General features: G+C 34.8%; 1 protein-coding gene across 2 annotated transcripts; it reads right to left on the bottom strand.

The window, feature by feature from the left end:
• Positions 1-6,415: 6,415 nt before the first annotated feature.
• LOC120264588 (non-specific lipid transfer protein GPI-anchored 2-like) lies at positions 6,416-7,580 on the bottom strand. Of its 2 annotated transcripts, none has more exons than XM_039272410.1 (3): positions 7,041-7,580; positions 6,896-6,964; positions 6,416-6,776 (listed from the first exon to the last, which is right to left on the bottom strand). In XM_039272410.1, exons 1-3 carry the CDS (start codon positions 7,510-7,512, stop codon positions 6,646-6,648), a joined length of 672 nt encoding a protein of 223 aa, XP_039128344.1. In that variant the 5' UTR covers positions 7,513-7,580; the 3' UTR covers positions 6,416-6,645. The 2 variants fall into 2 exon arrangements, with proteins under 2 accessions (XP_039128344.1, XP_039128346.1); XM_039272412.1 differs by having other exon boundaries at positions 6,416-6,773; positions 7,041-7,578.
• Positions 7,581-16,246: the final 8,666 nt, after the last annotated feature.

The following is a 16,246-nucleotide window of genomic DNA, read 5'->3' as shown; positions in this document are numbered from 1 at the left end:
CAACTCGCCGGATCGGTGCCGACGAAATCTCCCCCACTAACCTTCTTCCAAACGGAGCGCGATGTCAGAGACGTAGAACCTCTCCCAATTCCTAGGCAATACCTCTTAAAACCCTAGCCGCAGCCCTCTCTCAAGTTGGGGAAAAGATGGAGAAAAAAATGCTGAAATCGGGGCTGAATTCGGCTTTTAAAGGGCTGGAATCGAGAATCCACACACCCCTGTGAATATTTCACACGGCCTGTGTGGAATTAACGCACGGGCGTGTGGAATTTCCACACGCCCGTGTGAATTCTTTGGACAACTCCTTTGACCTGCTGTAAACATCACCTGCTACAGTATTTTTCTACAGTAATGGTCTGAAACACTTCCGAAACCATGCTTTCATCGAGGTAACGTAAACGGGTACACTTTTACGTCGTAGATCATTTTGCTTCTTCATGAACGGCCGCGTTGGTGGAAATCTTGTTACACATGCAACAGCCGGAATACTTAGAGTGTGACTGCCTTTGTACCCCTCCAAATCATTGTGCTAGCTTGAATACAAGGAGGTTGGCAAACATTCTAGCATCTTAAACCCGACTTATGTCTTTGCGTTTGAACCTTCTCAAGATTTCCTCCAAATTGTGCACTCACGATATACATTGCCTTCTTTCTCTAAGATTCGGCTTCACAACCCTATATGGATGAAAGTAACATAAATACACACGTATTAGTGTTAAAACCCAATAAAAGTAATGCTCATCATAAGGAAAGAACACTTCGCATTCTTATCACACAAGCACTTATCAAACTCCCCCACACTTAAGCTTTTGCTTGTCCTCAAGCAAAAATTAAAACATTGTATGCATAGATGAAGGAAATATTGGAAGTGCTTAGTCTTTGGTTCACCAAAGCATGCAAAGAGAGCATTCTACAAGTAAGGGAAATTTCAACACTAAATACGAAAAATCAATGCTCTAGCTAAAAACTTGAATAAAAAAGGACAACAAATCCGAAATCATGTAAGTGTGTGAACTCACTTAAGTCAACCCAAGGTATACTCCTCAAAGTTCTACGTAAAAGGGACTTATTTATCTACAGAAGTTAACAAAAATTCAAAAAGGGTAGTAGTTTCACACATCCTCTAAGGTAGCCCTATCCAAAGCGGCCGCTAAGGTGACTTTCACACTTTCGAGGTGGTAGCTCTTTCTACCAGGGTGGTAGCTTTCACACATCCCATGAGATAGCTCTTTCTCTCATTAGGGCATAACTAGTATCTGACTTATGAGAGTAGCTTCATATATCATAGGTGGTAGCTCTTTCCACCCAACAAACACAACTAAACAACAAAACTATTTTCTTCTTTTCTTTTCATTTTTCCATTTTTTTTTCATAAATAACAAAATAAACAACAATAACTAGTCCCTTTAACATCAAACATGAGTTTCCAAAAGAGTTTAAATAGTGAGTAGTGCAACAAGTGTCAATCGGGCAAAAATTCCTACAAATTCAAGCAAAAACTAGAGCATGAAGACATTCAATGTTAAAAATTCTTCTAAACCCAAGAATACAATCATTGCAACTAAGGTGAACCACCATTGGCTATGTGAGTATGTATATCAATCAAAATTAATATAAAAGAGATGTGTGCACTATGAAACTTCCCCCCACACTTAAGTTATACATTGTCCCCAATGTATATATGCAAGCTCACTCATGATGTATATCAATCAAGAATAAATGTGGGAGAAGCAATCAAAACAATACTCCCCTCACTCCTAGTGTTGCATTTGATGGAGCTAATTCATTGGGAGTGGTGTTCCAACGGGTTGTGAAGCATACACGACCAAATGTCGAAGCACCTTGGCCGTGTCTATGACAAATTCTCATTGCCCATGATGACAAGACCATCTGCACGCATACATGAGGGGGTTCAGTAAAGCTCAATAAAACAAAAACAGCTCGAGTATATATAAAATATAAGGCAATGAATACATCTCGAGACAACATAATGAAAATAAACTCAGAAGGAAAGTCCTTTCTGAGTATACAAGTCCAAAATGAAATGTACAAGTAAACAAATGAAATACAAGTCAAGTGTCGGTGTCGCGCTCTGGCTCTACTGCTGGATATTCGAATGGCGCTGGTGGATCCGGTGAGGGTGATGCAGGAGGTGGCTGAGAGGTGCGGGGTCGCAGCACAAACGGTGAGACAGCGTCTCTATGGAGGATCTGCTGTAGAATGTCAAAACGCGCCATGAACTCTGTGAACTGCGTGGCCTGCGTCGCACGAACCTCTGCTATCTCTTCTCGTGCCTCAGCAATCTCGGTCTGTACCACCCAAAGCACTTTCGAGCCTCTCAAAATGATCATGGGCTCGAGATGGTGAAAATATGCGTACTGGGGGTGGGTCCTCTGCTGCAGGGGGTGCGTCGGTCTCCATCGGCGTCGGCTGAGGCTCGAGATCAGGATGAGAAGCCTCGGCAGCATCACCCTCATCCTCAGCTATGTTTGGAGCTGGTAGAAGCAAAGCATAAACTCCCGTCCGAACCCTGCGGACCATACCCATCAATCTCATTGTCTCCAGGCTCAGGGGCGCAAGTATACTCGTCTTCTCGGCCCCATGAATTGCGTCCAAGAGACCCATGTCTAAAACCAGTCTCGTAATGTAGGGGTCCGAGAAGATCGCTCCCAATCTGGCATACTGCCCCTGATATCGAATGTACTCTGCGATGATGTGCCCTAGATGAATCGGCATGCGCTGCACAATTGAATACAAATATAGAAGCTCCTGGCGGCTCAGAACGCCAGTGCTATCACCACGGCCATTCACCGACCTGCTCAGAATGGCTTGTAAATATCGGTACGCTGGTTGGGAAAGGCATGTGGCCTTCGACACCCCCGGCTCATACTGGCCCTGACCACATAACGCTCGGTAAGCTCTCTGCAGGGTCAACGCTCCAGGGTAATCTGTCGATAACTAGGAATACTCCTCAGTGTCTGTAAATGCCTCCTCGTACAAGCCAAGCCGAACTGAAAACTGAGTGATGCTCATGCTATAGTACTGTCCAAATACTCTGAATTGAACGGCGTCGAGGCTGTCGAATCTCGTATAAGATCTATCGAACTCGAATGACGATAAGACTTCAAGTGTAGGCTCACGAATGGCTGGCTCCCTAATCGATAATAACAACCACCATCCACCCACCGAAACGAGATTCTCGACCTCATCTTCAAATTCATCTCCCTACTGTAAATCTCTCAATATGCTCGTGTCGAGGAATCGAGTCTGTCCAAACTGAAGTCTCGACAGATGCTCAAAACGAGCCTGATGGTTGGGGATAGCGAATCTCATACTCTCGGACTCGGGGGATGACTCACGCGGCCGTTTCTCGGCTTGCTTCTTTGACCGAGGTGCCATAATCTATAAAATTTGAAAGAAAATTTATCAAACCAGTTAATTAAGTAATGCGGCAGAAATCCTCACCGTCGTGCGGAATTTCCGCACGCCCGTATGGATCCACGGAGCATGAACAAACGCACGGCCGCGCCACAAAAATCTAACAATACATTTTTAAATTCTTTATAACTTTGTTTTAAACATGTATAATCATTCTAATTGCAGAAACGAAGCATGATTGACCGGTTTCATCGATTAAAATCAAGAATTGATGAAGAAAAAATAAAGATAAGGGTTTACCGACGAGTTGAGATGAAAAACTTTGAATTGGCCAGAAAAACCAAGTGAAAATCCCTCCAAATTGGCAATACGAAGTCAGGAGAAAGTGTGAGTGTGCTTGCAAATGAATGGGAAGTGTGAAAATGAGAAGAAACAATGATCCTTTTAAAAGGACTCGCGCCTCTTGGCGTTCTGTACATCCGCACGGGCTTGTGAAAATTACCCACACCCGTGCAACTCCACAGGAGAGAGCCGTAGGGGCAGACGCAAGCCCTTATGCGCTCTCGGGATAAAAATCACTGTCTCTGAATGCTACCACACGGGCGTGCGGAAAATACCCACGCCCGTGCGCCCGATCCACTGGGGCAGCCGCACGCCCCTGTGGCTTCTCTGTCCAACCGAGAAGAATCGCTAAGTGTTTCGCATGCCCGTGCAGAAATTCCGCACGTGCGTGGACATTAACAAGCCCAACTCACAGGGGCAACCGCACTCCCCTGTGTCTTCTCGGGATGGACAAAGCTCGTCTGTAGAGATTCACACGGGCGTGCGGAAAATTCCCACACCCGTGCGTTTTTCAGAGGTTCACCTATAGGGGCTAGTCCACGCCCCTGTGTGCTCTAGGGATAATTTGCCAAGTCTCTGCAGGAAAACACACGCCCGTGCGGAAGTTACCCACAGGCGTGCAAAAATCGCAAGGTCGCTCACAGGGGCGAGTCCACGCCCTTGTACCTTCTCTGGATGAGCTCGTAATACAAATCCACGGCCGTGCGAAAATTCCATACGGCTGTGTGTTTTCTCTTGATGACTTAGAAAACTCTACAGGCTCTGCAGAATTTCCTAAACATGTTTACACATTTAGAGCCTGCTCTTTTATGCAAAATACACCAGCGGAAAACATTGAAAAACAAGCTCAAGTGACTTGAACTTCGGCAAATTCTCATGAAAACACACGATGACATCACAATCCACAATATAATACACAGCATAAGCATCTAAAAATCAAGACACCATCACAACAAGTTATTCATGCGAAAACTAAACTATTAACTAAGAAAAACAGTAAACATTTGGGTTGTCTCCCAAGAAGCGCTTGTTTTACGTCACTAAGCTTGATGTACCTCGTCCTTACCTCACGGGGGGTTCATACATAAATGTTGCCCTCTTACCCATGGCTTGAAAGCATGACGAGCAAAGTCTCTTGAAGGTAGAGGGAGAGTTATCGGGCTTGGGACCACCTAGCAATGGTTCATCGAACTTCTCCGGTTCACGTGCATCTCCAATAGCCTTGGAGCATTTCCGGTGGCGTCTCCTCGCCCTCTTCATCTTCTGAAGCACCTTCTTTAGGATCCCCTGAGTAGACGATACTTCTTCCGTCGAGCCAAGCATCATTATTTCTTCATTTTCCTCCTCTTGGTCGAACAAACCCTCATAGGGGTCCGGATTGAACATTTCCTGTATATATTCATCAACAATCTCATCAGTAGTGTCTAGAAAATACAAAGTATCATCGAAATCAAAAGAATGCTGCATGGCTTCAGCAAGACGGTATGTGAGCTTGTCAATCAATGACTTGGAAGTCCGCAAGAACGGCCTCCCAAGTATCAAGCCTACATCCGCATCCTCATCGACGTTTAGCACCACAAAATCTACAGGAAATATGTACTTGTCCACCTTCACAAGCACATCTTTGATGATATTCCTCGGATGTCTCACCGTTCGGTCCTCCAATTGCAAAGTCATCCGAGTAGACCTAGGCTCGCCCAAGCCTAGCTTCTGAAATAAGGTGTATGGTATGACGTTGATATTGACCCCCGAGTCCGCCAATGTCATTTCTTCACCTAAATTGCCAATGTTGCACGGAATGATTAAGCTTCCCGGGTTTTTCCTCTTGTTCGGCATGTTCTTTTGCAAAACCGCCGAGCAAGAAGCATCTAAGATCACTGAAGCACTCTCCTCTAACTTTCCTCTTGTTAGTCAACAAATTTATCAAGAATTTTGCATATGCAAACATTATGCCAAGTCAGCATTAGTTAGTTAAGATAGATAAAAGTTGTTAAATTGAAACATTATAAAAACATATTGTCTTGTAATACATTGATTGATTCAATGAAAGTTTTCATTTTTCCTCACAAAACTCTTTCTCCATTTTCAATGTCTTAAACAAATGCTTTAAGCTTGAGATACAACACGCAAAGCCACCAATGACTTTCTTCTTTAAAAATTTGAAGTTCAATTTCCTCTAATATCTTAAAAATGAAATTTCAAAATGATATATTATCAAAACCAAAGATAGATATATATATATATATATATAATGGACAATTTTTCAAACCTGCTAGGCATAAATGAATATAAAGTACTTATAAACAAGATATCTTTCTAAGCCAACAGCATATATTTCTTATGACAAATACATTTATGAATTAACTAACCATGAAGTACATCGAAAGAAGACATGTCTCATTAAATTTTAATTTCTATAATATCAAAGTCTCATGAAATCAAAATTAAAGTTCATTTTATTTCTTAATTAATTTTAATAATTTTAACAATCAATTAAAGAACTTGATTTTTCTTTCCCATGTGAAATTTAACACAAGTATGGAGTAATAAAAAGAAGGCGACATGCATTAATAATGTACATGAAACGTTGAAATCTCTTTGCATAACACTCATCAATCTTTCATCTCCCAAGCCACCCAAATGGTTGGCTCATGAATGCAATAAATATCCTTCACATGTGATATGTGACAAAGAATTAAAACTGCCACCTTCCACCATTAATTAAAGAACCAACAACATCCTTGAAACTTCAATGCACTCACAGCCTATAGTCAATGCCCATTCCCACAAGAAAACTAACCACCATGATAAAAATATTCATAAAAATAATAATAAAAAAAAAATACATTAGTTTATTCAACAATGTTCTTCAAATACCACTAAAAATGCAATAATAAAAATAAATCAATAAGAAAAAGAATCACTTCAATACAAGAAGATGAAGATGGATCCCAAAAGGAGTCCAATAAAACTAGCTTTGAAGTTTGCCTCATTTCTCTTGCCACCACTTGGTGTTGGTCCACTAGTTGGATTTGATCCAATTACACTAGATGCTGCTAATTAAAACAACAAAAAAATTTAATTAAAAATAAAATAAAACTATGCATAAAAATTTATTAATTATAGTATGACTAATAATTTTAACTCAAAATAAATAAATAAATAAACTTCATACCCGGTGCTAATTGTCCTCCACTTGCTGGTCCAGGCGAAGACATCGGACTTGGTATTGGAATTCCAAACACTGCAAATATATAATAATAATATATTAGGATGATAAACCTAAATTTATATATTCAAATTAAGTAACATGCACTTACGAGCGCAAAGGCTAACAGAAGGAGTTTCAACTCGACAAGCAGTAGGAAGAGTGAGTGCTTTGGTAGTATCGATCTTGAAACCGATGACATCGCCAGAGCCGAGGATATGGCAGAGACACTGAGGTTGATTAGAAACAAGACTGGCAAACGCAGGGCAACAACCTTTGTCCGGAACTCTCACAGTGCTGCCGGCCTCAACATACGTTAAACAATCAGTCATATTCAGGTATGCGTCCATGCATGGATCAGCTGGTGCAGCTGCCGGTTCCAAATATGGTGCACCCGCCGGAGATAGGACTGGCACGGTGGCCGGTGGTGGAAGTACTGGTTCCATGGCAGGAGCAGGAACTGGCTTGGCCGCCGATGATGGAGCTAGTAGTGGAGCGGAAGAGAAGAATTGAGCTTTTGAAGTGAATATTAGTGAAAGAGAAATTAGAGAAAATAGAGCTAGTGAATGTAACTTGATGGCCATTGGTGATGGATAGATGTTATGGAGTGGAGTGATCTTCTTGTGTTCTATATACAGGGAAGAGGAGGTTATATATATATATATATATATATATATATGATATTGTGAATTTACAAGATTAGCCTTGTGGATGAAGAGGATGCAAAGGTGTTTGAGAGTGGGTTTTATTTGGGCCTGCTTGGTTGAAGGTTTTGGGAGGTAATGTAAAGTAAGGTTTTGGGAATAACCTTGCTTGGGGGAGGAAGTAAGGATGGAGGTAAAGGTTTAGAGGGTTAGATGGAGGTTTTAAAACCTCCATCTAACCCCCATTTTCCAACCCTCCAAATTGGAGGGTTGGGGAGGTTTTGGATGGGAATTATTTTATTGTTGACCAAAATGCCCTTGGTCATTTAAAAAAAGTCCAACATATTTAATTAAAAAAAATAAACATATAGTCTTGCTCATCTTGCTTCTCTGGCCCCCTTTTTCGTTCTCTCTCTTGTGGCAGCCCCATCGGAACTCTAATCGCAGCCTTCTGCTCCCTCTTTTTGAAAGTATGGTTGTTTACTGTTGATTTTTATCCACTTCAGTGGTGGTGATGGTGGTGTTGGTTTTTGAGAGCGGAGATGGAGCTGCTGGCTCTTCTTTGGGGTTGAAATGGAACTACAATATTTGTGTATTTGTATAGTATTTTAATGTGTTTGATGTTTTTATTTTGATTTATGTTATTCATTGTTCTTGTTTTGCTTGCTTATCAGAATATGTGGGGAAGAAGATTGTTCATCAATTATTTAGGATTATCTTAGAATTTTACTCTATAGTATCTAATGCTGATAGCTTCCTTAAGTTTTGGTTCAGATATGAGTTCGTTATCTGAATATATATATATATATATATGTTGCTGGTTCTTCATAGGGGTCACAATGACACACTGAATGTTTATATGTTTGTATGACCTTTTGATTTGTAAGATTTTTCTTTTATTTTGCTTTATCTCATTCATTGTTCTTAATTTCTTGCTTGTCAAAATAGCTAGGCAAGAAGAAAAACTTTGTTGCAATCTTTAGATTTAGAATGTTTATGAATTCTATGTAAAACTGTTAGAATTTGACTTTGCAATATCTAAAAGTTGATGACTTTAGATATATGGGTTAGTTATCTGATAATATTTTTAAGCATTTTTTATTGTGAATGTGGTGTTGCATGTTCTTCTTAGTGGCCACAATGGCACTGCCTATTTATATGTTTGTATAACTTCTTGATTTATTAGATGTTTTTGTTTTGCTTTTATCTCACTCATTTCTCTTACTTTATTTTCTTAACAAAATATCTTGGGAGGAAGAAAATCTTTGCTTGCTTTTGTTTGCAATAAGGGCTAGTTATCTGATGATTTTGATTTTAATTATTAGTGTGGTGGTGGTGTTGCTGATTCTTCTCAGGGGCACAGTGACACTAGCAATTTTTATGTTCGTCAAATCTTTTGATTTATTAGATGCTTTTATTTTGTTTTAATATTATTGTTCTTGGCTTACTTGATTGTCAAAATGTCAAGAAAAAAAAATTCTGATTGCAGTGTTGAGATGTTAGAGTGTTATGATTTTTTTTTTGGGAAATCTCGGAACTTGACTTTGTAGTATCTAGATGAATTTCTTTACTTTTGGTTCAGATTTGAGTTAATTATCTGAAAAGTCATTTTCTAAGTTTGAGTATGAAAATGAGATTGCTGGTTCTTCTTACTGGCCATAATAACATAGCCTATGTACATGTTTGTATTATTTGTTGATTATTATTAGATGGATTTATATTTTTCTTGCTTTACTTGTTTATCAACATAGGGGTAATTTGGTAATATTACTATAAAACTTACCTCCAATTACCTTCAAACCAAACACAACAATGTTTCAAAACCTTCATTTACCTTACCTTGCCCCAAGCAAGGAAGGGTTTAAAAACTTCATTTTACCTCCCATTACTTTACTTTGCCTTACTTTACAAAATCTCCCAAAACCTTCATCCAAGCAGACCCTAGTGGGGGTTGAGATTGGTAGATAATTGTTGGTGGTTTGGAGAGGGATTAACAAATTATTTGTAATGGTATGGATGTTGGTTTTGAATTAGTTTTTATTTATTTATTTATTTATTTTTGAGAGATGTGGACAAATAAATTTGTAAAACAAGTTAACTGGATTTGTTTTTTTTATGAAATATGAATAACTCTTGAATTATAATTTAGGAGTCAAGAAAGATACTTATGATCGGCCACTCATTTATTGGCTATAAAATAATTAAATATTATTTATATTTTTTTGTAAAAAAATATAAAACTAATAAAAAGATTAAGTCAAGTAGAAAAACAGGGTAAATATTTTTTTAAATATAATCAATTAAATATTGAAGATATTAACTGTTATCAAATTTTAATTTTATGAAATATAAAATTAACTGCAAACATTTATGTTAATTACTATTAATTGTATTAAAGTTATGATGTAGCGGTATACTTCAAACCCGTTGATTCGCGCTCGAATATCCAGTAACAAGTCATCCAACACTTATTGATCAAAGATAACCAAGAATTAGGGAAATAGTAAAAAAAAATGGCATAATTTTATTATGTAGGAAGTGCAAGTGATTATTACAGAAATTATAGCATATTTTATTCCTACAGAATAAGTGTTTGGTTACCAAAAAAAAAAAAATTACGGAGATCGACTGATCGGCAACTAGACCACCAGTGGACCTGTGGCCGGTCGTCGGAGGTCGGCCGGAGCATCGGTGGATCCTCGGTGTGTCACCGGAGGCTAGCCTGGCGGACCACCAGTGGATCGCCGGCGTGTCACTGGAGGCCGGTGGACTGGTGGTTGGACTAGTGACCAGTTGCCGGAAGCCTGCCAGACCACCGATGGATCGCCGGCGTGTCACCGGAGGCCGGTGGATCGGTGATCGGACCGTCGGTGGACCGATGACCGGTCGCCGGAGACCGGTTGGACCGCCAACCGGACCGGTGGCCGGTGGTCGGAGGTTGGCGGAGCCACCGGTGGACTGGTGGCTGGTTGATTGATCAAAAGAGAGAGAAAGACTTTTTACAATAAAAAAATATTCCACTAAGAGTGGAATATTTTTTTATGTCGTAATGCCTATATTATGCCATAATTTTATACTCTAAAATAAGTACCCAAACAACCAATATGGCATAATTCTCAGAAAATATTAAATTATGACATATTGTACAGATTATGTCATAATTCTGGCCTATCCAAACAGGCCCTCAAATAAAATGATGATCATAAAACTGTTATACTCTTAGACGTAGGCTTACAATAAATAGGCGAACTAAAAAAATATGAAAATAACCCTAAAAAGGAGATAATTTGAAAATATACTAAAAATGGTAAATTCTCAAATTTCAGCACGAAATAAAAAGGTTTAACAAATAAAGACTACTGCTACAAACGGCTTACAAATCAAATATTTCTAACCTAAGATATAATGAAATCAAATTGCTAATTTTAAAGTCAAGATGATGGAATTCGGCCGAAAACTGGCAAGACTCACAAGTAAAGCTAGTGACTTGTGCTCGTTGACCTGTTTTCCTTCAAGTGAGACCCTTAAAAACTAAAACTCCACCGCTTGAAAAATTACCATAATATTCTTGTTAGGCCATGTCCCATTTGTCCAGAAAGACACAAGCTTGCTCCTCAATACGCCCTGTATCAAGTTATGGTATTAAATGGTTTTTTACCTAATTTAAATTCTAAAAATTTTAACCTAGATTGTATTAAACTTAGATATCATATAATATATCATATTTTTTGAGTGCCATTGTGTCACACCTGTCTCTAATTAATCAATAATATAAACTCAGGCCAGTTTAATTTTTTTTTCCCCATCACTTAATTTTGTCCTCCCAACTAAAACTCTCATTTTCTTTATATCTTCTCAGTCATTTTTCACATAATTAAATAAGTCATATAAAGAGGGCAAAAAATAATAATAATAATAAATAAAATCTTTTACTTTAAAAATTACTATTTTTTAAAACTTATCACCAAACACCCATAATTTATGAAGATTAGGAGTCAATTTTTTTTAAAACTTATCACCAAACACCCATAATCTTTTACTCTTATGCACTCAGATTTTATGAAGATTTATACACATACAATAGCTGAATAATAATATCATTATTTTTATAAAAAGAAATTAGGAGTCGATTTTTTTAATGATATAATTGAGAATTTAGTGTATAGGTGTTTGAGTGTGGAGGCTTACCAGCATTATTAATATATATACATATATAGGGTAAATATTCACTATATAGGTAGATATTGTTCTTTAAAGATGTTTAATAATAATTTTTAAATCATCATTTAACAATTATTATTTATGTAGATATTATACAAATTTTTTAATATTTATTATGTATAATTATGATTTAATAATGTTCAGTACTATACGTGGAATGATGGTAACTGACGAATATATATAAATCCGCCAGCATTATGAATGTTTCTAAACGATGCGCCTTTGTGTATATATGTATATATATAATTTATTAATAAGGTGGCATGAAGGAGACAGCTAGCACTTGAGAGGTGCTGATAAATTGGAAAACAATCTGATAAGCGAGTCATGACAATGAAATATAACATCCAAACAAAGAAGTTGAACACATATAAGTGTGTGTATGTATATATTGCTACTAATTCAATAATTCAAGCAAAAGGTATGAGAAGATAGATTGAATCCAAAGGAAAATTCTATACAAGTATTGTGACCACATGAGAGCTAGCTAGCCTTGGAAGCCTCAAAAAATTTATAACTGGCCACTTAAAGTAGATAGATATGAATGCTATTAATTGCTTACAAGAAACTGAAAAAGCTTGCAAGCTTTAGCATCGAACAAACAAAGTTAATATAGACCTCGCCAAATAAATAAATAAATAAATAAAAGAAAAAACTTAGATATGTGGAGTATGTTTTGTTAAACCAAATGAACAAGCAGCCAGAAAAAAGAGTTGCGTTTTGGGATGTGCAAACATCCGCCCATTCCTTTGCGCTTTGGCAGAAACAGACAGGCCATGTTGTGCTATTGAAATGTGAGCACCAAGGAGTAGTTTCTTTGCATTTATTGTGCCATGCTCTAAATTCATTTTTTTTTTTTCCCACAAATACAAATACATATATATATATATATATTGGTAAATATACGATAATTAAGTCCACATTTAAAAGTAGTTAGGGATTTGTACAATCGTAAAGTCAGTACCTCAATACATCTATGTCTTCATCTTGCATGGATTTTGGAGTTTGATCTCGAATCTTCTTTAAAATGAATACTTATGCAAGCGACTCAATATCAATAGGCTAAGAAGCAGTTGGCATTATAAAAAAAAATTTGATTATAGATTTTTATATAAAATGTTATAATTTTCTTTGTATTTTTTCTATTAAATAAATTGACTACTTTAATGTGTTATTAATAAAAATATCAAAATTACTGAAGAATCCGCTTAGCTTCAAGCAATAAAAGATTTTAAAGTTATAAATTTTAAAAAGTTTCATAATATTATATAAATATTTATTAATTTTAAATTTAAATTGGTTCTTCTAAGGGATATAAACAGTTAGTTAAAACATTGTATTGATTAAATATAAAATTAAGGGTATTTTAAATATATATATATATATATATATAAACAAGAATAAGTCTTTTTTATAGTAAAATTAAGGATATTTTAACTAAGTGTGTTTGGATTTTGGAATGGGAATGGGAATGATAATGGGAAGGAATAGTAATAAGAATAAAAATTGTGTTTAGTTAAAATAAAATTTATTGAAAGCGGGAAAAAGAAAACAGAAAAATGTGATAAAATTATTATTTTTCCTCTAGTGTAAATAAATAATATTGAAATATCATTTTATGAAAATTTTTTAATTTGTGAAATATTTTGTATATCTTATTTATTAAAATTATTACTAAAATATTAATTAAATAATTCACTTTAATTATTATTAATTTTAATTAGTATAATTAGGTATTATAAATAAATATTTGGTATATTATTTTTAAAATAAACAAAGAATGAAACTACATTTTGAAATAATTTAAATATTATTATTTATTTTTATGATTATAATTAAATATTTATATTAAATAGTATATATTACAATTATTATTATTTTTACAAAATTTGGGGAGATGGTAGATATGTCAAATTCTTTTCTTCACTTAATTTCCTCCACTTTGAATTCCATTCTCATTTATGTACATATCCAAACGGTGTTAATTTCAAAATCCGTTCCTATTCCCATTCTTAAGTAATGACAACCTCAATCCGGACAAGTTTTTAGATTGTTTTGTAAGTATACCTCTTTTAACACATGAGGGTAGTACTTAAAAAGAAAACATGCTAGAAATATTATTTATTTATATATATATTTTTTTGACAAAATAGATAAGTCGTGTCAAAAGCATGCACAACCACGGAGTTCTCTCAATACACTTGTGCTTTCACTTTATAAGGTTTAAATTCACCAACTTAGTAGAACACAAACACTTTACACAAAAAGACTCGATGCTAATAGATCATATGATTGTTAGCAATATTTTTTACTTTTATTTATTTTTATTTTTTTATATTATTTTATAGGCATATTTTTCTCTTGGGTTTTTTTTTTCAATCTCTCTTTTTTATTTAAATTGTCAAAATAACACCATGTAAAATTTATTCACTAACATGAGTTTTAAAACATCACATCAAGCTTAGTCATCACTTTGGTAATGAGTGGATCTTTTAAAAATACTAAGATATTGACTTTTTTCCATATACACGCTTCTCTTTAAAAATTAAACAAATAAATATTTTTATTTTTTCAAACAATTTTTAAGTTATCATTAATTTGTATTTTTCAACTGCATTTATTTAGGAAAAATATGTTGTTATTATTATTATTATTATTTGTATTATTATTTATACATTTTCTTGGTTTTTTAAGCCATTTTAAAAATTATTATTATTAACATATTATTTTTTAAATAATCACAGAAGTCAAAATTTTTAAATCTATTTAAGTTATTTTTTTTAAATGATAATTATTTTGAATAATAATAATAATAATAATTATTATTATATTATTATATTATTATTATTATTGAATAACTTGTTTGTAATTTAAACAACAATAATTACATTCAAATACACATAGAAGATAGTCAAACACATTCATAACTTATTTTACATTACATATTGTTACTATGCGTTGGACAAGTAGTTTTATAATGTTTGGTTGTTTACAAAAAAAAAAGCATAAATTATAACTAATAGAATTGAGATTTTTATCCATGTATGTGTGTGTGTGTGTATATATATATATCTACGACTGGACTTTGGTAGCTTATGATATGTCATTCTAGAGGTGAACCATCTTTAATCCCATGTTGCAAAATAAGTTTAAAAAACATGCAAAATAATTTCTATAATAATAATAATAATAATAATAATAATAACATATATTTCCAAAATAAATGCAGCCTAAAAAGAATATAACTTTTTAATAATTAATAATAACTTAAAAATTGTTTACTAAGAAAAAAACATTTTATTTTTATGATTTTTTTTTTAAAAAAAAAACGTCTTAAAACCCATATTACCCATATTGGTGAATAAATTTCACATAAGATTATTTCGACAATTAAAAAAAAAAATCTCTTTCTACATGATTTCTTATACAATGTATCATTAGAATTCCCCACTGGCTTTAATTTCACTGTTTTGTCATTTGTTTGATTAATAAATTCATTGTGGATGAAAAGGATGGTAATATAATGTACCAGATCCTATCAACTCATTGTATTTGTTTTGTTATGTTTGGTCTGCGGTTTATTAACAGTTATAATGTTTATTTTAATTAAAATAATTATAGATAAAGGAAAAAAAAACGGACTCAGTGCATCCATTTCACCAATTAAAGTTGTTATGCTTATCAACTTTGACCATTTCCATATTCATATATATACAAAAAGTCTCATGCTATCCTTCAAACCAGAAATTCAGCAAATAATAAACTTGAATAACATAATCTGATGCTAACCCATCTATATATAAATGCAAACAAAAACCTTGGTTTCTCAAATGAAATTAATGGATTGTTTAATGAGCTGAAGTTATAACTCAAACAAGTAAAATTATTTTTATGGTGATCAAATGGTAATTTATTTCACAAAATCTCTGCATTTAATACTCAAAATAATCAGGTTGCAGTCCAAGATCCCAAGGTTAATAACACAATAAACATCATCTAATATCCTTATGTTTTATGAACAAAAACTTAGTGCTAAACTTCAATATCAAATGAGGCTAATCACCCAACCAAATCACATTGGATTAACTATGAACATTAATTCATTCTATTGACATGAACTTAAAAGTTCTACCAACTCTCCTCTGCTACATATATATATATATATATATATGTATGAGCATGTATTCATCTTTACGTACATCAATCAATAGAATGGCAAGAGAAGCAACATTGTTTTTCAACAATGCAGTTATCTGCAGAGGTAGCAAATCTAGCCTGGGGAATCATTAGAGAAACATAAGACAATGCACTGAGATACTTAGACACAAACAACCACTGACGCAAGAGAGTAACAGAAGCATTATTTTTCTCTAGAAGCTCTGAACATTGTTTTTCAGGCTGCTTCTTTGATCAAACAAGTACAGTGGAATTTTAATGGAGATTTTTAGCTAAA

Source organism: Dioscorea cayenensis, chromosome 7, assembly GCF_009730915.1.
Source record: "Dioscorea cayenensis subsp. rotundata cultivar TDr96_F1 chromosome 7, TDr96_F1_v2_PseudoChromosome.rev07_lg8_w22 25.fasta, whole genome shotgun sequence".
In the NCBI taxonomy this organism is placed as follows: Eukaryota; Viridiplantae; Streptophyta; class Magnoliopsida; order Dioscoreales; family Dioscoreaceae; genus Dioscorea; species Dioscorea cayenensis.
The sequence above is the reverse complement of the archived record's forward strand: the minus strand, read 5'-3'. Positions and strand labels throughout refer to the sequence as shown.